Raw genomic sequence first — 23,509 nt, forward strand, 5'->3', positions numbered from 1 at the left:
TTGTCTAAATCATCTTCCAGTGCTCAGAGAGTAAACAATGATAATGTATTTCAAAATTGTGACAGCCAAAAATCGAAGTATGCTTTCTTGAGTAGTCAGGAAATCATTTGAATCCATCTGGCAGCTATGAATATACTCTAATATATTGTTAATTTTTATAACCTAATTATATAGATGTGGCTGCAATGTCTGAGCTTTCCTTACAGTTTTGTAACAGTTTTGTATCATTCTGTATGAACCCCAACCAAGATCATTATGGCTGCTGATTTGTATAGGCAATATTTTGTAATAACATTGTTCTCTTTATACTGCTGAATTACATCAAAAAAGTTTTCAGTTTAGCCTGAAGCAGCATATACTGTGGAGTCTGTCCTTGTACCTTTGTTATTCATTCATGGGACGTGGGCATCACTGGCAAGGCCAGCATTTATTACCTATCCCCAATTGCCCTTGAGAAGGCGAAAGTGGGCTGCATTCTTCAACCGCTGCAATCTGTATGGTGAATGTGCACCCAATGTATGGTAGTTAGGGAGTTCACTATTTATTATTCAATATTGTTTAATTACAGAATGATTATTGAAGGGGAACATAGGAACAGGAATAGGCCATTCAGCAAGTTGAGCATGTTCTGCCAAACAATTAGCATTCTCACTGTGCTAAATGGGATAGATTTCAAATAAATCTAGCAACACAAAACTGGGCATCCACGAGACGCTGTGGGCCATCAGCAGCAGCAGAATTGTACTCACTCAATTACAATCTGTAACCTCATGGCCCCACATATCCCCCACTCTACCATTACCATTAAGCCAGGGATTCAACCCTGGTTCAATGAAGGGTGCATGGGGGCATCCCAGGTGCAGCACCAGCTATACCTGAAAATGAGGTATCAACCTAGTGAAGCTACTTGCCAAACAGTGGAAGCAACATGCAACAGACAGAGCCAAGCAATCCCACAACCAACGGGTCAGATCTAAGCTCTGCAGTCCTGCCACATCCAGTTGTGAATGATGGTGGACAATTAAACAACTGACAAGAGGAGGGGGCTCCACAAATATCCCCATCCTCAATGATGGAGAGCCCAGCACATCAGTGCAAAAGAGAAGGCTGAAGCATTCACAATAATCTTCAGCCAGATGTGCTGAGTGGATGACCCATCTTGGCCTCCTCCAGAGGTGCCCAGCATCACAAATGCCAGTTTTCAGCCCATTCGATTCACTCCACGTGATATCAAGAAACTGGATACTGCAAAGTCTGTGAGTCCTGACAACCTTCCGGCAATAGTATTGAAAACTTGTGCTTCAGCACTATCTATTCCAATATAGCTACAACACTGGCATCTACCCGGCTATGTGGAAATAGATCCTGATATTCCCTTATCTTGGATCCGCAAGAAAGAATAGTGCTGGAGTTATCAATGTGATAACTGATTAGCTGATGAGAACTACATGTTGTACATAAGGTGGCTCCCTCCCCTCCCTAAATGAGTTGAAGCTTTTTTGCAAATGTTATTCTCTATCTAGTAGCCCAACTGAAAACAGGTGAAACACGCATATTGAAGATATCTGAATTTTAAGCTAGTTGAGGTTAAGATTTAAAGTTGGTCTCCATTCGTGTGAAAAATGTGTTGATGGTATTTTTTTCTGTCTTTTGAACTAGAAAACAGAACAGTTGCTGAATGTGAAGAACTGATGATGAATGCAGCAGCATCCATTAACAACCTGTCTTACTATCAAGTGAAGAACTCTGCTGTCAGGGCCAGGCAGCTGCATATAGCTGAGTGTACGCTTATTATTATTTCCTCAAATAGCATTGCATAGAAGCAAAGAAATCAAAATATTAATCAAATATGCAAATGTTTTAAAGTAGTTAATTAAGGCATTCCTTCAAAAATATGCAGCTTTTCATTATGGCATGTTAGGAATTTATAGAAAAAATTAACTAGTAACCAAAAGCCCTCTTCTCCTATTGATCTATTGGGAAATTAATGTTAATAGTTTGTTTTTTTCAAAAAATTAACATTGAAATTAATTTTCAATTATCTAGTTCATTAATCTTTAAGGTAAATAAGCGTGGGTCCAACACAAAGCTCTATGGAATACCTCACCACAACTATAATCTAAAGGACTTCCTTTTACCCGTAACCATTGTTTTCTGCCCTCAATGTGACTCTCCTGTTATCCATATAACTGCATTCCCCATCTTTCTTTGCCATAAATTCTAATGTGGCAGTTTAACAAACTCAATTACCTTAGTCTGGGCTGAATTGATACATACATAAAACTTAAGATTGCTGTACCATCCAGTTTCCGCCCCACCAGCACTCCCCATCCTGACCAGCTTCTTTTCTGAGGTAGCAGAGACATATACTATGTTGATAAAGTTATTGTTAAAGGTGCATTTGTAATTTTTTTTGGTCTTGATTTTAGTCTATGTCACAAATTTAACATTCGCCAGATACCCTGAACTTCCACCTCATCCAAGAGTGCTTTAGTTCTGATCACAGAAGCTGTCTAGAGTGTCTCATACTCTGACTTACTCATCTTACCTTAAATCTGCCTCCTCCTCCTATTATGTTTCATGTGTAAACTCTTCTTTCACAACTCTGTTGACCAGTATAGTGAAGTAGGCTTGTATTTGCTCTATTTGCTAAACATTTCAGCATTGTGGCACAGTGCTGTGCCAAGGTGCTACAACACAGAGGAATAGAATACACATTTATGTTTATAGTTGCCCACACAGCAAGTTCCTAATCTCTGACATACTGTCGGTTTTAGAAGATTGGATTTTATAACCTTTTTCTTTCTCCCAGCAGCTATTTATTTATTTATTCATGTGTGAGCACTGTGTTACTCTTAATTTAATTTTCCTTGCGTCAGAATTTTTTGCTCGTCAGGCAGGCGCGCACCCGACCTGAACGAGTGTAAAATGACATGCAATGACATTGGGCGAGCGTCCTGACGTCATCACGCACTCACGCGATATTTCAGTCGGTGGGCGTGGGCAGGAGTCGGCAGCTCGCCTGCTGACAATTAAAAGGCCTATTAAGGGCATTAAAGTAATAATTATTCAATTTTTTGCTGCCCATCCAACCTTATGGGTTGGCTGGCAGGCAAAAATGCCAAGCGGCCTTTGGATGTTTTAGGAAACCTCATCCACGGGCGGGATGAGGTTTCCAACAGCAAATAAAAATAAAATAAAAATTTTAACATTTCATTAACAATATGTCTCTGCTCATGTGACAGAGTCACATGAGGGGATTTTTAAAACATTTAAAAATTCTTTATTTTTAATTTTCAAAAATCTTAATTTCCTGCGTGCATCTGTGTGAAGTTCCCCGCTCACCCTCCTCCCCCCCTTATAGGCAGCACTGAGCACTGCAGTGTGCGATTCACACTGGGCGGGCCTTAATTGGCCTGCCAGTGTGAAATCGCAGTCACGGCCCGCTCGTGTGCAGCGATCGGCTTCCCGACCGCTCCTGCTCGCCCCTGCCGAGCCCGCCCGACAAGGGTGAAATCCTGGCCTTGGAGTATTTTTTTTCTGATCTCTAACTTTAGCAGGCAATGTCAGGATTACTGGTAATATTAACAATGAATAATGAGATATAATTTTCAAAAGTAAGTAACTTGATTAATATCCAACACCATAAAGTGCCTTGGGTATGATCACTAATGGGACAGCTCAAAAATCATCAGTTTAATAGGATTATGATCAAAATCAGAAGATTACACTTAATATATGTGCAAATGTATTAAAATGTAAGTAATTAAAATCACAGAAGTAAATTACAGTATTTCAAATTTGACAGTCTTTATCATTTTAATGGTTCATATCTTGAGTATTGCTGAAAAAGGAGACATGCTGTTAAAAGCTTTTTGTCTTGCACTCATCAGGATAGATTCAAAAGAATACCAAATCTCAAAGGGAACAACAATTTATACTGCATGAGAAGAAGGTGCTGATTGGTTGGCAAGTGGATTCTGATTGGTAGAAGCGTTGCCATGGAAAATGCATCGGTTAACTGTCAAACTTTCATTTAAATTCAAACTAGGCAGGTCGACTCTGATTGGTCAAAGCATCGCCACGGGGAATGAACCAGGGAATATCTGTCCCCTAAGCTTGTTTAGTTGAAAAAGGCGCAATGTGTAGACATGTTCTTTATGTTTGCAAAGGACAGGGCTCTGTGTATGAATATATGTGGCTTCTAGCATGTGTAAGTGAGCCACACTGCGAGCTCGATTGATAATCTTAAATTGGTTGTCAATGTAATCCTTAGCACAATTAGGATTGTTCAGCAAGTGTTATCCAATTGAAGAATCACATGTAAAATTGGACACAATTGTGTTTTATTCCCCATGGCAAAGCCTTGACCAATCAGCTTCAACCTGCCTGATTTGAATTTAAACAATAGCTTGGCAGTTTTTCCAGCACTTTCTGTTTTTATACTAGTCCATATCTTAATGTATTGATGTTATGTTCTAAGAATATGATCAAGAGACACTTGGTTACTATATTGAGTGGCCTTGTCTAGAATGTCCACAAGACAGTATATTGTCAATTTATCAGCCCACTTGGGAGTACCTCAGTCCTAATGGAAGTGCTGATGCTGGTTTCCTGGTAACTTATCTCTGTGATTCCTTTTGTTTCTTAATGTCTGTAGCCTTATGAGTTGAAGTATCATAACTCTTGTGCTCCCCGTTGAACTACTGCTCCCATCTATTGTCATGCGCAGTCTATCTGAGCTCAAAGTCAATTCATTCAAATTGCCTTATAATTCAATTGTATAGCCCTAAAGTCCTACTTTCCTGTTTATTTAGGTTGCTTAATTCAAATTCCTGGCTAATTATTTTTCTTTTTGAGCAAAAATAACTCAATTGTGAGGAGTACACTATCTTAGTAGCTAGCACCTTTGACTGCCGCACACCACGTCAATTGTTTTCAAGTCAGAAACTATGCACATGGGTTTGACCCTCAGGTTGTGTTTGCTTTTCTCAAATGTATTCATGCACTCTGCTTTAATCTTTACTTTAATCTGAGTAGTTGATTTACTCAAGTTTAAACTTTTTGCCTAATTGTTTCTGCACCATATCATTTTTGCCCTACCCAGTAAATCCAATTCATTACAAGAGTAAAATACTACTGGTGCTGGAAATCTGAAGTAAAGACAAGAAAATGCTGCAAATACCCAACAGGTCTGGCAGCGTCTACTGGGAAAGTTAGAAGTGTAATAGGTTTTGAGCAAAGGGAGAGTGGGGAAAAGAACAAAATGGAAGGTCTGTGATCAGATGGAAGACAGGAGGGATGAAATGACAGAGTTAGACATGTCAAAGAGAGTGGTGATGGGCAAGAAAAAAAGCAAAGAAGCAAAAAATGTGGCTAGAATAGGTGCTGCTGTCCAGAACCAAGAAGAAGAAAAAAATGAAATATTCCAAGAAAAGGAAACAAAAAGCAGAGATTACAGTGGGCGAATCCTTGGTTGAGCTGTCAGCAATATGCCAGTGTCACACAAGCAAATGCACTGTGAGGAATGCTTCTTCAGTGAAACTGACAAGCTGTGACAGGCAAGAGGCTTTTCGAAACACCTCTTCTCTCATAGAGTGCTATCACTGCTTGACAGGTGATTGCCAGCTTCTTGACAGGCATTTCACCTATCTGGCACTTCATTCACCTTCAGCTGCACTTCCCTGCTGCCAGCTTTCACCACAGCATAGGAGCAGCTTGTGCAGCTCCACCTGCCACATCTCATAAACAGCAAGAGGAGAAGCACCACCACTGCCATACACACCAGAAGGAGCAACACCAGCAGCAGCAGCACCAACCTCCTTCTCCTCAGCCACATGCCCCATCACAGGGCAGAGGGGATGGACACTGAGATCCAGTTGGATTGAGTTGAGACCCCCAATACAGGGTCTACAAGCAGAGGATCAGTCCTCTTGACATTTCTGAGCATCAAAGCCTCAGGAGGCTCAGGCTCTCATCGCAGGTCACCTGTAGCTTTCTGGAAAAAGAGTTCCTTCTCAGTGGGCGGGGTGGGCATACATTGGCAGTGGCTGACAAGGTGGCTGTCCACTGGAGGGTTTAACCCCTTTCACCCCACCCCCACCTCCTTGGGTCTCTGCCTCTAGCCAAGTTGTGCTCTCGACTGCAAGGAGAGAAGTTAGTGAGGTATGAGTGTTTGTAACAGCTGGTTTGTGGAAGAGGAAAGGACAGTATTTGTGGAGGGTGACTGTGAGGCATGGATGTGAGAATGCAATAGGCTGTGAGGCAGTGTTAGTATTTGCTGTTCAGATTGGGAAGTGAAATGCCTGGAGGGAGAGAAATGAGTGGAGCCGCAAAGTTTGTCGTTCTGGGGACTGCTGTGCAGGAGAATGCTTGGAAAATCAGAGTGTGAGACTTGGCACCTGAAATTACTATGCCATTCACCTGTCCTGCCTTCATGGATCATCGGTACACTGTCTCCAAGCTGGAAGGACCAACTTTTGCTCCTCACTTCCTTGGCCACTTCCATCCACACCTGCTTAGTTGGAGAGGCTGTCCTCTTCCTCCAGTACTTGGGAGAGCTCACCTCACTGCAGCCCCTCAGATTCTGCAGCATGACTCCCAGGTAAGAGTGAGAGACTTGGAGAGCAGCTTTCCCAGGTTTCCTTTCTCTTCCTGTAATTGCTGTAGCCTCACCATATTCAGTTGAGCCATTGTAACCCACGCCATCGCTCTTTTAATTAGAAATCCTTGCTTTGACGGAATGAACGTATCATGCTGCCTGCACTCCCTGATTGGTCAGGGAACCTGGAGGCTTGATGCTAATGCCATAGCTCAGGAAAAGAGCTGGTGTAAGGCCCCCCAATTAGAAAATCAGATTCCCAACCCCCAAATAGTCCACCATTCTGGCGAGGAATAAGTTCACAGAATTCCCCCACCCCATATTTGCAAAACAGTTGGAACCCGGACATCAATTGAAACAATTGATTTAGGAAAGTCAAAACAGAGGTTGAAATGAAATTAAACAATCGACTTCCTAAATATCAAAGTGGAAATAATTTCCATTGACACCCACTAGTGTTTATGGTTAATTTCAAAAAGTGGCCACCTTGAAGGTATGATTGATGAATCACATTTTACTCTATAAAATAGCAGCTTAATTCCTTTTTCAATAACACAGATCTTAATTTATTGTTCTGTAGTGTTGATGAAACTTTTGTTGTGTAACAATATGGATGCAATCTTGGAGGCTGCACGGGTCTTTGGAAATCTCTCTCGCTCTAAGGAGGTCCGTGACTTCATTGTACAGAAAAATGGTAATGTGAGAATATATTACAGTCAACATTCTTAGATATAGTGCAAATGATCCCTTTAAAAGTTACATTTTACTTCTGACATGAAAAGGAGTTTTATTCTATTTTACCTAATTAGATGCTGTGTACTAATCATCTGATCTACTTCTGATACATTCAGGCTCTTTGATTTATAGTAATTGATGAGGAAATTTAATTGTGTTACCGTTTCTTGGGTTCCACAAATATTGAGAATAGTGTCTTTTACATGGGCTGAATTTTGCATTCTGTGGCGGGTGCACACCCAACCCGAACAGGCGTAAAATCATGTGAGATGATGTCAGGCAAGCATCCCAACATCATCGCGCACTCGCGTGATATTTCGCTCGGCTGGCGCATGCAGCAGTTGGAAGCACGCCTGCTGACAATTAAGCGGGCAATAAAACCCATTAATGGCGCAATTGTCTGTGATTTTTCATGGCCTGTCCAACCTTATGGTTGGCAGACGGATGAATCGGCCAGGCAGCCTTTACATTTTTGAGGAAACCTCATCTAAGGGTGGGATGAAATCTCCGTTAGGGAATAAAATAAAAAGAAATATCTGGGGAGAGCATTTTTATGAGGTATGCTTTCAGGTGCTTGATTGTGATGCATGGACATTTTTTTGTGCTTTATTTTATTATTTGCAGGTCTGCAGCTCCCTGAGGCAGCTGTCTGCCTTCAAAGAGCTCTCCCGAAGTGCTCACCCACGCCCGTGGTGATGTCGTCGCCTGCCCTCTTCCCGCCCCCACCCCCCCACTGCGCTGAGCTTCTCAGCGCATGTTTCACGCTGGCTGGCTGTTAATTGGCCAGCCAGTGTGAAATCGTGGTCGGGTGCCAATCGCGGTCGGGGGTCCGTTTCCCAACTGCTCCCGGGCCCACCAATCGTGCGTGCCCGATGAGGGAAAAACTCAGGCCCATATGATTTTTAGGACCAAAATGGATTTGAAAATTGAGGTTTAAGCAAATAGAATTGCTTTAACAAAACTCACTACTTACTTGCAAAAACCCTTCAATTGTATGCAGTGTTGGGATATTTGTAAAACTTTTTAATTCCTTTTTTAATCTTGATCAAGATATCTGTCTTTTCTCCATTCAGATATATACTACTAGGGTGTTGGCTTATTTTTCTCTGTTCCGAATCATAGAATTTTCAACAGCAACAAATGTTGCATTTATGTTAACTAAACATAATCCTTTTATTCTTCAGGATCTTTTGTTTGTTTTGTGTAAATATGAAAATATATATCATCCATATCTGAAAGCTAAATTTTCACATGATTCTGAGAGTTCACTTTACTTTGCTGTTGAAATGTCCTCGCTATCCAGCCCATTCCATTATGAAGGAATAGTATTAATATTGAATTGACCACTTGCTTTGCGGGCAATTTTCACTTTCAACCATTATGTGGTTGATAATCTGTTGGCATGGATCACCTGCTCTTTGGAGAACCTATCAGAAATCAATAGAAATGAAAGTTGGTGGTTTGATAATCAAGTATACCAGCGTCGCATCCTTGATCAAAGATTTGGAATGGGAATTACTACAGCAAAGGAAGGAAAAAAGCAGACTGACCATATCCTATCAAATATGGAATGGACTGGTGAGAATTGACATAAACAAGTACCTGGAATCCTCTGGCAATGACAGAACACGAGGTAGTCATGACAGAACATGAGGTAGACATCCACACAAATTACAAAGACTATTCCTGGGCTTTGTGGTGCTCGCCAGGGAAATCAAGCATCAGGACAGCAGGATTTGAGGGAGCTGTAAAAGTGACAGGCAAGAAATATTTTAAGTAGAGATGTCATACCTGTTTCCTTGCCCAGGTGAAATACTTTACTCACTGGCCTTGTTCTGAGATTGTGCCTTCACTGCTTTGGTGGTGATTTCCAATATATTGATTTTGAATTTTTATTACTTTGAAATCTACATAGATTGATCGACACCTCTCAGCTGTCATCCTGTTCAGTATGGGAGCTTCTGATGCAGCTCTATCTTGGACCACAGCTGGGGAACAGGATGAGGAACAGTAGAAATATCATCAGCAGCAGCTTTCTCCTCAACCACCTGCTGCTCTGTAGGAGAAGGGTGATGAGCACAAAGCACCAGCTCGCAGAAGGCGATACCTCCTACACAGGGCTTACAGGCAGATGATTAGCTTCCCAGACATGACCGAGCACCAGTGCTTTAGGGTACTCATAATTTCACATCGGTTGTTTGCCTGACATTTGCAGCCTCCTGGAAGAAGACCTCCTGCCAAGTGGGCCAGGTGGGCATGCATTGCCAGTTGCTGTAAAAGTCACCACAGCTCTTAATTTCTTTGGCTTTGGCTCCTTCCAGGAATTGGTAGGTAATATTTGTAGAATCTCACAATCTGCTGCTTGCAAGTGCATCTCACAAAGAGCGATGCCATGTTTGCTGGAGCTGGGACTTCTCAACTGCTGAGGCTAGTCACAATGAACAGATGCTCAGATTTGCCACTCTGACTGGCCTCCCACAGGCCCAGGGAGCCATCAGTTGCACCCGTGCAGCATCAATTGCCTCAATCATTCTGGAGTCTTCCTCAACCAAAAAGGCTTTCATTCCATCAATGTCCAGTCATCTACAATCACAAAAAGATCATCATGCATGTCTATGCAAGATTCGCAGGGAATTACCATGATGCTTGCATCCTGTGTCACTTAAGCCTCCCTGAGACCTCCACACCCCGAGGCAGAATTAGTTGATGCCCCCTTGGAGACAAGGGCTACCCTCTGAAGATATGGCTGATCATATCTGAGGAGCCCAGGCACTGATGCCCAGGAAAGCATAATAGAAGCTACTTGATCACCAGAGCTGTGATAGAGAAAGCAATTGGGATGCTGAAGCTGCCCTTTAGGTGGCTTGACATACCTGGAAACGTTCTTCAGCTTGCGCCAGCCAGGGTATCTAGAATAATAATGGTCTGCACAATTGCACAAGATAGCTCAGCAGCAAGGACAGGAGCTGCAGAAGGCAGAAGGTGCTGAGCACTCCAACTGTCCACAAGAGGAGGTAAAGATGGTGTTGGAGGAGGAGTATGATGTTGAGAGGACAACAGCAGCCACACACGGAACTGTCTGAGATGCCTACGATAGCCTGATTCAGACATCTGACCTCCAACTAATGTCCTTTAGGAAGGAAATCTGTCATCCTTACCTGGTCTGGTCTACACATGACTCCAGACCCATAGCAATGTGGTTGACTCTTAAATGCCCTCTGAAATGGCCTAGCAAGCCACTCAGTTGTGACAAACTGCTACAAAGTCACAAAAAAGGAATGAAACCGATCGGACCACCCAGCATCGACCGAGGCACCAGAAACGACAATGGCAATCACAGCCCTGTCGACCCTGCAAAGTCCTCCTTACTAATACCTGGGCGCTAGTGCCAAAATTGTGAGAGCTGCCTCACAAACTAGTCAAGCAACAGCCTGACATAGTCATCCTCACTGAATCATTATACCTTACAGATAATGTACCAGACACCACCATAACCATCCCTGGGTATGTCCTGTTCCACCGGCAGGACAGGCCCAGCAGAGGTGGTGGCTCGGTGTTATACAGTCAGGAGGGAATTGCCCTGGGAGTCCTTAACGTTGACTCCGGACCCCATGAAGTCTCATGGCCTCAGGTCGAACATGAGCAAGGAAACCTCCTGCTGATTAGCACATACCGTCCTCCTTCAGCTGATGAATCAGTGCTCCTCCATGTTGAACACCACTTGGAGGAAGCACTGAGGGTGGCAAGAGCGCAGAATGTACTCTAGGTGGGGGACTTTAGTGTCCATCACCAAGAGTGGCTCAGTAGTACCACTACTGACTGAGCTGGCTGAGTCGTAAATGATGTAGCTGCTAGACTGGGTCTGTGACAGGTGGCGAGGGAACGAACAAGGAGGAAAAACATACTTGACCTCATCCTCACCAACCTGCCTGCCGCAGATGCATCTGTCCACAACAGTATCGGCAGGAGTGACCACCTCATAGTTGTTGTGGAGATGAAGTCCCACCTTCACATTGAGGATACCCTCCATTGTGTTGTGTGGCACTACTACCGTGCTAAATAGGATAGATTTTGAACAGATCTCGCAACACAAGACTGGGCATCCATGAGATGCTGTGGGCCATCAGCAGCACAATCTATAACCTCATGGTCCGGCATACCCCCCACTCTACAATTACCCTCAAGCCAGGGGATCAACCCTGGTTCAATGAAGAATGCAGGAGGGGATGCCAGGATCGATACCAGGCATACCTAAAAATGAGGTGTCAACCTGGTGAAGCTATAACACAGGACTACTTGCGTGCCAAACAGCATAAGCAGCAAGTGATAGACAGGGCTAAGCCATCCCACAAACAATGGATCAGATCTAAGCACTGCAGTCCTGCCACATCCAGTCGCGAATAGTGGTGGACTATTAAACAACTCACTGGAGGAGGAAGCTCCACAAATATCCTCATACTCAATGATGGAGGAGCCCAGCACATTAGTGCAAAAGATAAGGCTGAAGCATTTGCTACAATCTTCAGCCAGAAGTGCCGAGTGGATGATCCATCTCAGCTTCCTCCGGAGGTCCCCAGCATCACAGATGCCAGTCTTCAGCCAATTCAATTCACTCCACGTGATATCAAGTAATGGCTGAAGGCACTGGATAGTGTATATGGGCCCTGACAATAGTACTGAAGACTTGTGCTCCAGAACTTGCTGCGCTCCTAGCCAAGCCGTTCCAGTACAGCTACAACACTGGCATCTACCCGGCCATGTGGAAAATTATCCAGGTATGTCCTGTACACAAAAAACAGGACAAATCCAACCCGGCCAATTACTGCCCCATCAGCCTACTCTCGATCATCAGTAAGTAATGGAAGGGGTCAACAACAGTGCTATCAAGCGGCACTTGCTTAGCAATAACCTGCTCACTGATGCCCAGTTTGGGTTCTGCCAGGGCCACTCAGCTCCTGACCTCATTACAGCCTTGGTTCAAACATGGACAAAAGAGCTAAACTCCTGAGGTGAGGTGAGAGTGACTGCCCTTGACATCAAGGCAGCATTTGACTGAGTGTGGCATCAAGGAGCCCTAGCAAAACTAGAGTCAATGGGAATCAGGAGAAAACTCTCTGCTGGTTGGAGTCATACCTAGCACAAAGGAAGATGGTTGTGGTTGTTGGAGATCAGTCATCTCAGCTCCACGACATCACTGCAGGAATTCCTCAGGGTAATGTTCTTGGCCCAACCATCTTCAGCTGCTTCATCAGTGACCTTCCTTCCATCATAAGGTCAAAGGTGAGGATGCTCGCTGATGATTGCACAATGTTTAGCACCATTCACAACTCCTCAGGCACTGAAGCAGTCCATGTCCAAATGCAGCAAGACCTGGACAACATCCAGGCTTGGGCTGACAAGTGGCAAGTAACATTCACGCCACAAAAAGTGCCAGGCAATGACCATCTCCAACAAGAGAGAATCCAACCATCGCCCCTTGATGTTCAGTGGTATTACCATCACTGAATCCCCCAATATCATCATCCTGAGCGTTACCATTGACCAAAAACTGAACTGGACTAGCTATATAGATACTGTGGCTACAAGGGCAGGTCAGAGGTAGGAATAATGCAATGAGTAACCCACCTCCTGACTCCCCAAAGCCTGTCCACCACCTGCAAGGCACAAGTAAAGAGTGTGATGGAATACTCCCCTCTTGCCTGGATGAGTGCAGCTCCCACGACACTTAAGAAGCTTGACACTGTCCAGGACAAAGCAGCCGACTTGATTTGCACCAGCTCCACAAACATTCGTTCCCTCCACCACCATCGCACAGTAGTAGCAGTGTGTACCATCTACAAGATGCATTGCAGGAGCTCACCAAGGTTCGTTCGACAGCACCTTCCAAACCCAGGACCACTACCGTCTAGGACAAGGGCAGCACTTAGATGGGAACACCACCATCTCGAAGTTTCCCCCCAAGTCACTCACCATCTTGACTTGGAAATATATCGCCGTTCCTTCACTGTCACTGGGTCAAAATCTTGGAACTCCCTCCCTAACAGCACTGTGAGTGTACCTAAACCATATGGAGTGCAGCGGTTCAAGAAGGCAGCTCACCACCACCTTCTCAAGGGCAACTAGGGATGGGCAATAAATGCTGGCCCAGCCAGCAAAGCCCACATCCCATGGATGAAAAAAAAACTGAAGCAGAGTAGCCATCTGGCACACAATAGTACTGAATCCAACTGGCAACCGGGGTGAGGGGGGTGACGAGGGGTCAGAAGTGGAAGCACTTTGAGCAAAGCCCCCGACACCCATAAATTCTCTTTTTCCATCTTCCCCAGCATGACCCACCTGCTAGTCAAGAGCTGGAGAACACATTCCTGCACTTCAGTGAGGCACTGAAGGGTCAAAGCAAGGTTTTCATTAGTTCTACCCAAAGTGGCATTCTGAGTGAGCAGGCCATTGGTCAGGGTCAGTATGGACTCAGTGGAATGCCATGTTTGATGGTTCATGCAAGAAGACATAGACATGGACATTAGACATAAACATTAGTGCAAAGGCCTGAGACATCATGACACTCATATTAGAGATGGACTTGCCTTAAATGTCAGTTTTTCTGCTGGCCCCTATCAGAAATCCTGGCCTCTGTCAGTCCATGCTGTCGTTCTTGCTATGGGCCTAGTTCCACTTCCCAAACCTTTCTACTCCTCGACTGAAGGAGACAGAAGTCCTGAAAGTTCGGTTCATGTATTCCAGGGTTGTTTATGAAATTAACATATGTGGACCCAGGCAGGATACGTACCTCCCGAGGTAAGTTGATGCTATCCTGTAGCAAAACGCTCCATCGTTTGTCCAAAACATAGGGGTCACATAGCAAGTGTAGCACTGCAGCTGACTGCATCCAGAGGTGTCTTCCACTGACAGTAAAGGCCACATGAATCATCATGGCTTGGATCAGTGGACGATCGTGGATATGTGAGAGAAGTGCACGGCATAAAAAGAAGCCTGGGATAGAGGGATAAAAGGATTTGGAAAACATGGGTGAATGGAGGGATAGGGAGGTTCAAGAGAAAGAGTGCAGAGCAACAACTAAAAACCTATTGATCGTCACAGGTCTATAATTCTGTGGTGTGAAATAACTGGGTCACCACATTTAATCAACTATCATAAATTCTGTAGGATAATTGCTGACGTATAAGAAAAATAAAAAGGATTTGAGCACTAGATTAGATTTGGAAGCTTGATATTCCTTGGTACAAAGTATTCAGGAAAGATAAAGAAGGAAAAAGAGGAGGTAGGGTGGTAGTTTTGAATAAGGAAAATATTACAGTGCTAGAGGAAATGTCATTGGTTGAAGGACAGAATTCAGATAAGTATATGGAAGATCCTTCCTAACATTGTGTTGGCAGTCAGATTGCTGAACTGCCGTATCACCCTACTAACCCTTTTGAACACTGGTATCTGCAGCAGTGATGGCAGCAGTCTGAGCCTTTGTGGCAGCAAGCTGAGCTGCATGTGAGCAGTTGGGGCATGCGTGGCAGCAAGCTGAGCTGCATGTGAGCAGTTGGGGCATGCGTGGCAGCAAGCTGAGCTGCATGTGAGCAGTTGGGGCATGCGTGGCACCAAGCTGAGCTGCATGTGAGCAGTTGGGGCATGCGTGGCAGCAAGCTGAACTTAGATGACTTCAGTCTGAACCTCCACTGCAGCACCCAGTTGTTGGATGGCATCTGCTTGTGGTGCATTGAAAGCTGAGACATCTGCCATCACATGCTACATCATGGAGCTGACCACCACTTCTGTGCTGGAGAGAATGGACTCAAAGAAAGATCTGCGCAAAGCCCTGTGCCAGATAGGTGCCAGGCCCCTCTATACTCCCTTGCATGGAGAGTGGTCAAGAAAACGGAGAATGGGTGTAAACGGGGCTTTTTCAAGTTGGCATGCAATGAATAGTGGAGTGCTGCAAAGATCAGTGCTGGGGCCTCAGCTATTTACAATCTATATTAATGACTTAGATGAAGAGGCAGAGAGTAATGTAAATTTGCTGATGGTACCAAACTAGGTGGTGAGGTAAATTGTGGGGAGGACACAAAGAGGCTGCAAAGAGATATAGACAGGTTAAGTGAGTGGGCAGCAAGATGGCAGATGAAGTATAATACAGGGAAGTGTGAAGTTATTCACTTCGGTCATAAGAATAAAAAAGCTGAATATTTTTTAAAAGGTGAGAAACTTGTAAGTGTAGATGTTCAAAGAGACTTGGGTGTATAAGAAATGCAGAAAGTTAGCATGCAGGTGCAGCAAGCATTTAGGGAAGCAAATGGCATGTTGGCCTTTATTGTAAGGAGATTGGAGTACAGGAATAAAGAACTCTTACGACAGTTGAATAGGGTTTTGGTGAGATCACATCTGGAGTACTGTACGCAGTTTTGGTCTCTACATTTAAGAAAGGATATACTTGCATTGGAAGTGGTACTGTGAAGGATCACTAAGCTGGTCCCTATGATGAGAGAGTTCTCCTATGATGAGAGGCTGAGTAAATTGGGCTTATATTCTCTGGAGTTTAGAAGAATGAGAGGTGATCTCACTGAAACCTACAAGATTCGGAAGGGGCTTGACAGAATGGACGCTGAGAGATTTTTTCCATTGGTCAAGGAGTCCAAAACACAGGGACACAGTCTCAGGATAAGGGGCCGATCTAAATGATCGCTGACTTGAAGAGAAATTTCTTCACTCAAAGGGCTGTGGATCTTTGGAATTTTCTACCCCAGAGGGTTGTGGATGCTCCATTGTTGAATACATTTAAGGCTGGGATAGACAGATTTTCGGTCTCTCAGGGAATTAAGGGATATGGGGAGCAGGCAGGAAAATGAAGTTGCATCCAAGTTCAGCCATGATTGTAGTAAATGGCAGAGCAGGCTCGATGGGCCGTGTGGTCTACTCTTGCTCTTATTTCTTATGTTCTTATGCTTCCAGCGATAGCAGGTTTTCTGGCATGCCTGCCAATTAACCAAATATTTCATTTTGTCTTCTTCTGTACACCACCCCACCAAAGCCCTCATCTGAGTCCTCTACAGCAGCAGTTGTGTACAACCTCACCCTCCGTGGAGGTGGCACCTAAACAACCCATTCCCCTTGTCTTGGCTGCTATGAATATACTCCAATATATTGGTTAATTTTTATAACCTAATTATAAAGATTTGGCTGCAATGTCTGAGCTTTCCTTACAGTTTTGTTACTAATTTGTGTCATTCTGTGTGAATCCCAACCAAGATCATTATGGCTGCTGATTTGTATAGGCATTATTTTGTAATAACATTGTTCTCTTTATATCACTGAATTGCATCAAAGAAGTTTTCAGGTTAGCCTGAAGCAGCATATACTGTGGAGTCTGTCCTTGTACCTTTGTTATTCATTCATGGGACGTGGGCATCACTGGCAAGGCCAGCATTTATTGCCTATCTCCAATTGCCCTTGAGAAGGTGAAAGTGGGCCACATTCTTCAACCTCTGCAGTCTGTATGGTGAATGTGCATCCAATGTATGGCAGTTAGTGAGTTCACTATTTATTATTCAATAATGTTTAATTACGGAATAACTATTGAAGGGGAACGTAGGAAGGGGAATAGGCCATTCAGCCAGTGGAGCACGTTCTGCCAAACAATTAGCATTCCCACCGTGCTAAATAGGATAGATTTCAAACAAATCAAGAACTCAAAACCGGACATCCACGAGGCACTGTGGTCCATCAGCAGCAGAATTGTACTCATTCAGCCACAATCTGTAACCTCATGGCCCCACATATCCCCCACATTAATAAACAAAAAACTTGAAGGAGAAAACTATCGAAGGAATATGGTGAATGAAATATGGAATAGGACCAACTGGATTGCTCTTCAAAAGAGCTAGCACAGACTCCTCCTTCTGTACTATACTATACTGTGGTTCTATTATTCTATGAAAAGTGATTCATTGAATATGGCTGTGCTGAAAACATTATGAAATACTTAAGTATATACTTAGAGAACATAAATAGTTATAGGACTGCAAGTTCTTTCCTTTTCCCTATTTTTGGCTGCGGGGGAGTTTTCTAAACTGTCTGACATCTATAACTAACACAAAAAGAAGAAATACTTTTACTAAAATTATTATTTTCCTTCCCTGTAAATCAGTGGATAAATTTATGATCACGTTGCTGGATGCCAAGCACCAAGATGTATGTTTCGCTGCTTGTGGAGTACTTATAAACCTTACAGTTGATAAAAGCAAACGATCCACACTGAAACAGGATGGAGGGATAAAAAAGTAAGTATAAAACTCCAATTAACCAATATTCCAATAAATGCCTCTTTTCTTGCAGGTATTTTTAACACCTGGCTTATAAGGAGAAATAGGTCTGCACTGGAGTGCTACTTTGGGTGCGTTAGAGTGCTTAAGTTGGAGTTTGGTGAGTGAGGAAGTTAAGTGAAGAGGGGAGGAAGTGCTTCTTTCTTTTTCTACCTTTCCTCAGCCTCCAGTAGCTGGCTCTTACTTTGCTACAGGGGAAGGAGCTGATGAATGTTACAGGAGCCCATAAAGCAGCAGAGAGAGAGAGCCAAGAGTTTACAGATAAAATCTAAAAGTGACATCATAGGAGTCCCGTAAGTTGATTGGTTGGTAGGTATAGGCCTTTCCGGATTCAGCACAGAGGAGACAATTAGTGAGTGACAGGTGAGTTATTACATTATACCACACTGTAGTAAACACTTTATATAAAGTTTAAGGCTTGTCAGTGCAGCTCAGTCATCTGAAATGTGCATCCTGCAGGCAGTGGGAAGTTTTGCAGGCACAAAGTGCCCTCGATGACTACATCTGTAGGAAGTGCCACCAGCTGCAGAAACTTGAGCTCCAGGTTGCAGAACTCGAACGGCAGTTGGAGTCACTGTGATGCATCCGTAAGGCTGAGGATTATGTGGATAGCACGTTTAGAGAGGTAGTCACACCGCAGCTAAGAAGTACACAGGCAGAGAGGGAATGGGTGACCACCAGAGTACCTAAGAGAAACAGACAGGAAGTGCAGGAATCCCCTGAGGTTATCTCGCTCTCTAACTGTTTTTCATTTTGGATACTGGTGAGCGAGATGGTTCCTCAGAGGACTGTAGCAAGAGTCAAGTTTGTGGCACCATGGATAGCTTAGCTGCACAGGATGGAAGGAGGAAGAGTGGAAGTGCTACAGTGGTAAGGAATTCCATAATTAGGGGAGCAGACAGGTGTTTCTGTAGCAATAGACGTGGCTCCAGGATGGTATGTTGTGTCCCTAGTGCCAGGGTCAAGGATGTCACAGAGCAGCCGCAGGACATTCTTTTGGGGGAGGGTGAACAGCCAGAAGTTGTGGCCCAAAGTGGGACCACTGACACAGGTAGAAAAAGGGATGAGGTCCTGAAAGCAGATTTTAGGAACTTCGGAAGGGAATTGAAAAGCAGAACCTCAGGAGCAGTAATCTTAGGATTACTCCCAGTGCCGTGTACTAGTGAGCATAAGAATAGGAAGATTGAGCAGTTCAACACGTAGCTGGATAAATGGAGTAGGAGGGAGAGTTTTAGATTTCTGGGGCAGTTGGGACCTGTACAAGAAGGATGGGATACACCTTAACAGGACTGGGATTAATGTCCTCGCAGGGAGATTTGCTAGTGCTGTTGGGGAGGGTTTAAACTAGATCGCTAGGGGGATGGGAACCTAAGGGGAAATTCAGAGTGGAGAGGAGAAAAACTGGCAGTGGGAAGTAAAGAAGTATTAACTGATAAGGAGGATATATCAGAGAGTAGTATCAAAGTAAATAGAATACTTGGAGAGTTTGATAGAATTAGAAAAAGCAATAGTAAGTCATTAGATGGGGTCAGAATAAGGGGGAAAGTGAAAAAGTCTAAATCAGGGTTAATGTGCATGTATCTGAATGCACGGAGTGTGTTTAATAAGGCTGTTGAACTACAGGCACAGGCACTGGCACAGGTAGACAAATGGAACCATGACATTATTGCTATAACAGAGACCTGGGTCAAAGAAGGGCAGGACTGGGCGTTAAATATTCCTGGGTACAAGGTGTTTAGGAGAGAGAGGAAAGGAAGAAAAGTGGGGAAGTGGCAATATTGATTAAAGATGGCATTATTGTACTGGAGAGAAAGGATGTTCTAGAGGGGTAAAGAACAAAATCTCTCTGGCTACAAGTAAGGAATGAAAAAGGTGTAATAACATTGATTGGTGTAGTATATAGACCACCAACTTGTGGAAGGGATGTAGAGAAACAAATTAGCAAAAAAATTACATAGAGGTGCAAGAATTATAGAGTAATTATAATGGAGGACTTCAATTATCCAAATATGGACTGGGATAGGAATAGTGCAAAGAGACAAGAGGGGTGAGAGTTCCTGGAATGTGTTCAAGATAATTTTCAGCAGCAGTATATTTCTGGTCCGACAGGAGGTCAGGCACTGTTGGACCTGATTCTGGAGAATGAATTGGCCCAAGTGGATCAAATATCAGTGGGAGAGCATTCAGGGGACCATGACCACTGTATCATAAGATATAGGTTGGCCATGGAAAAGGACAAGGAACAATCCAGAGGAGAGATAATTAACTGGGGGAAAGCCAACTTTGATGGGATGAAAATGCACCTGAGTTAAATGAGTTGGAATCAAATGTTGGCAGAAAAGATGGTGGCTGAACAATGGGCCACCTTCAAAGACAAAGTACTGCAGGCAAGGTCAAGGTATATTCCCTTGAAGGGGAAAGGTAGGACGAATAAATCCAGAGTGCCCTGGATGATGAGAGAGAGTTAGAGGTGAATATGAAAAGGAAGAAGTGTGCATTCAACAGATGTCAGGTAGAAAATACAATGGAGAATCAGGCTGAATACAGAAGGACCAGAGGGAACGTGAAAAAACTAATAAGAAAAGCAAGGAGAGAGCATGAGAAGAGACTGGCTGCTAACATAAAAGGGAATCCCAAGGTCTCCTTTAAGCATATAAATAATAAAAGGGTGGTAAAAGAAAGAGTAAGGCCAATTAGGGATAAAAGAAAGGGAACTTGCGCGTGGACACAGGAGAAATAGCAAAGGTATTAAACAAGTACTTTGCATCTGCCTTTACAAAGGAAGAGGATGCTACCCAGACCAAGATGAGAGAGGTGGTAACGCGAACACTAGAAGAATTTACAAATGAGAAGGAAGAGGTGTTAGAAAGGCTATCTTTACTTACAATAGATCAGGTACCAGGACCAGATGAGATGCATCCAAGGGTACTGAGGGAAGTGAGAGTGGAAATTGCAGAGGCACTAGTGATAATCTTCAAGTCTTCCTTAGACACAGGGGAGGTGCCAGACGACTGGAGAATTGCGAATATTACACCCTTGTTCAAAAAGGGGTGCAAGGATAAAGCTGGCAATTATAGACCAGTCAGTTTGACTTCAGTAGTAGGGAAAATTCTGAAAACTATAGTTCTGGACAAAATCAATAGTCACTTAGACAAGTGCGGGATAATTAAGGAAGGCCAGCAGGTATTCATGAAAGGGAAAATCATATTTAACTAACTTGCTGGAGTTTATTGAGGATGGAACGAAGAAGGTTGATCAGGGCAATGCTGTTGATGTGGTGCATATGGATCTTCAAAAGGCATTTGATACAGTGCCACACAACAGACTTGTGAGCAAAATTCTGGCTTATGAAATAAAAGGAAAGTAGGCACTTGGATAAGAAATTGGCTGAGTGACAGGAAACAGAGTAGTGATAGATGGTTGTTTTTTCAGGTTGGAGGGAGATTTGTACTGGAGTTCCCCAGGGGTCATTGTTCGGACTCTTGCTCTTCCTAATATATATTAATGACCTTGACTGTGGTGTTCAGGGTAAGGTTTCAAAATTTGCAGATGATACGAAGATTGGCAATGTTGTCACCTGTGATAAGGATAGTCTTGAACTTCAAAAGGACATAAGGTGGAATTGTCCCAGAATTACACTGAGTGCAGTAGGGGGGTGAAAAATGATGTTTTACCCACCTCCTGCAAGGGCAGATTTTCCCGCCATATCATCCGCTTTCTGCCTCATAAATTATGCAGTCACGGGAAACATGCCGTCTCGCTGGTGGGTGGCCTCTGATTTACCCGCCACGCCGTTACCTTGTCGCTTCCTCACTCCGGGTATTTAAACTGCAGCTGCACACACGGTTCTCAATGCTTACAGTCCAGGACTGCTTCAGTGAAGACATGGCCCTGAAAGCCAAGTTCAGTGATCCTTTGAATACTTTTTGGAGGCCTGCCATGGTGTCCTCGACCCCCGCTCTGGTCACTTATGTACAGTTGTGAAACACATCGACATGCAATCACGCTGACATGCCCGGATGATCCAGCATGGGGTTTGATTCTGGCGAGCAGGGCTTATAGTGAGATGCTAAAGTATTGAAATTAGGTTCTCGACATGCAGCGGCGGGAAATGCGGCTCACCATTGACGGGTGGAGTGGACAATTGCAAACTGGTTTTACGACAACATGAAACCAATTTTTGGCCTTCTCAACATATTGTCCGCTCACACTGCCAAACACAATCGCTGCCAACAGGAGCAGAAAATGCTGGACATGTTGGTAGATTGGACCAACAAGTTGCAGATGAAATTCAATGCAGAGAAGTGTGAGGTGATTCATTTTGGCAGAAGAATATGGTGAGACATTATAAAACAAAGGGAGAAACTCTAAAGGAGGTGCAGGAACAAAGGGACCTCAGTGTATATGTACATATGTCATTGAAGATGGGAGGGTATGATGAGAGAGCAGTTAATAAAGCATATAGTATCTTAGGCTTTATTAATAGGGGCATTGAGTACAAGAGTGAGGAGGTCATGTTGAACTTGTATAAAGACACTAGTTAGGCCTCATCTGGAGTACTGCGCCCAGTTCTGGGTGCCATACCCAAGGAAGGATGTGAAGGCATTGGAGGGAGTACAGAGGAGATTCACAAGAATGATTCCAGTCATAAAGAATTGTAGCTTTGAGGATAGATTGGAGAGTTTGGGACTGTTTTCCTTGGAGAAAAGAAGGCTGAGAGGAGACTTGCTAGAGGTATTCAAAATCCTGTGGGGTATGGACAGGATAAATAGTGAGAAACTGTTCGCACTCAAGAGAGCATCAAGAACTAGAGGGTACAGATTGAAAATAATTGGCAAAAGGAGTAAAAGTGAGGTGAGAAATTTTTTCACCCTGAGGGTAGTTGGTGCCTGGAAGAAACTTCTTGAGAGGGTGGTGGAGGCAGGTTCAATCGAGGTATTCAAAAAGGATTTGGATGGCTATCTGAAAAGAAAGAATGTGCAAGGTTACGGGGATAAGGCAGGGGAGTGGGACTCAGTAGAATGCTCTTTCAGAGAGCCAGTGTAGACTTGATGGGCTGAATGGCCTCCTTCTCCACTGTAAAGTTTCTGTGATTCTGAAGCATTTGTAGTTGATTGTTCAACTTGGTTTGGTTTAGTTAAATTGAAGGGTGAATACAAATGAACTACTTAGCTGTGTCTTACCTGTAAGCTAAGTTGAAACATTGGGGTTGAATCTCCATGGAGAACTCCACCGTCTACAACTATTACTTCAGGGGAAAATCCACAGAAGCCTCCGAGAAACAGCAAAACCATGCCAATGATTGGGAAAGTCAACCCCATTTATTTTATAGCTTAATTTTAAAAATACAGACCCTGAATTTCGGCAGGAGTTCTCCAGGTGTGCTGGTGGGAGGCTGGCAGAACCCCCCAAGAGACATGTGAACAGTGAAGACAACTGTTTCCCTAAAGGTTGTGCTGGTCTCCTACCGAAGTTACAGAACCCCTGTGGAATTTCATGGCCCTGATCGTTTTATAAATAAAGCATGTTTATTTTTATTCACCACTTTTGTTTTCTTGAAAATACTGGGGCTATCTCAGCTGATCCTACTAAAATTTGCAGGGTCAGGATGACTCTTAACTTGCCTCCCACCGATAGGTGCAACTGGGGTGCTCACCTGTTGGGAGCCACCGGGTTGCAGTTTTGGGTAGGTTGGAAGATTGGAAGGTGGAGACTTGGTAAAGGCATGGTCGCCTCCTCCCTAGATTTTACATTGTTCCCTGCAACTGTACCCATCCCTCCCCCACCACCACCACCTCAATAAGCATTTAATTAATAAAAAATACTTCCATGTTTTTCAGGACTTTGA

General features: G+C 43.8%; 1 protein-coding gene across 9 annotated transcripts in view; it reads left to right on the forward strand.

The window, feature by feature from the left end:
* Positions 1-23,509, forward strand: part of armc2 (armadillo repeat containing 2) — a 208,248-nt gene that overhangs the window by 171,573 nt on the left and 13,166 nt on the right. For 6 of the 9 annotated variants that reach the window (XM_078542539.1, XM_078542541.1, XM_078542542.1 and 3 more), the window contains exons 14-16: positions 1,660-1,782; positions 7,182-7,295; positions 17,487-17,619. In XM_078542539.1, the coding sequence (XP_078398665.1) occupies positions 1,660-1,782; positions 7,182-7,295; positions 17,487-17,619 (370 nt within the window). Of the gene's footprint in view, positions 1-1,659; positions 1,783-7,181; positions 7,296-17,486; positions 17,620-17,674; positions 17,762-23,509 lie in introns of all 9 variants that reach the window. The other 3 variants (XM_078542543.1, XM_078542547.1, XM_078542545.1) reach the window with 2 other exon arrangements.

Source organism: Cetorhinus maximus, chromosome 5, assembly GCF_964194155.1.
Source record: "Cetorhinus maximus chromosome 5, sCetMax3.hap1.1, whole genome shotgun sequence".
Classification (NCBI taxonomy): domain Eukaryota; kingdom Metazoa; phylum Chordata; class Chondrichthyes; order Lamniformes; family Cetorhinidae; genus Cetorhinus; species Cetorhinus maximus.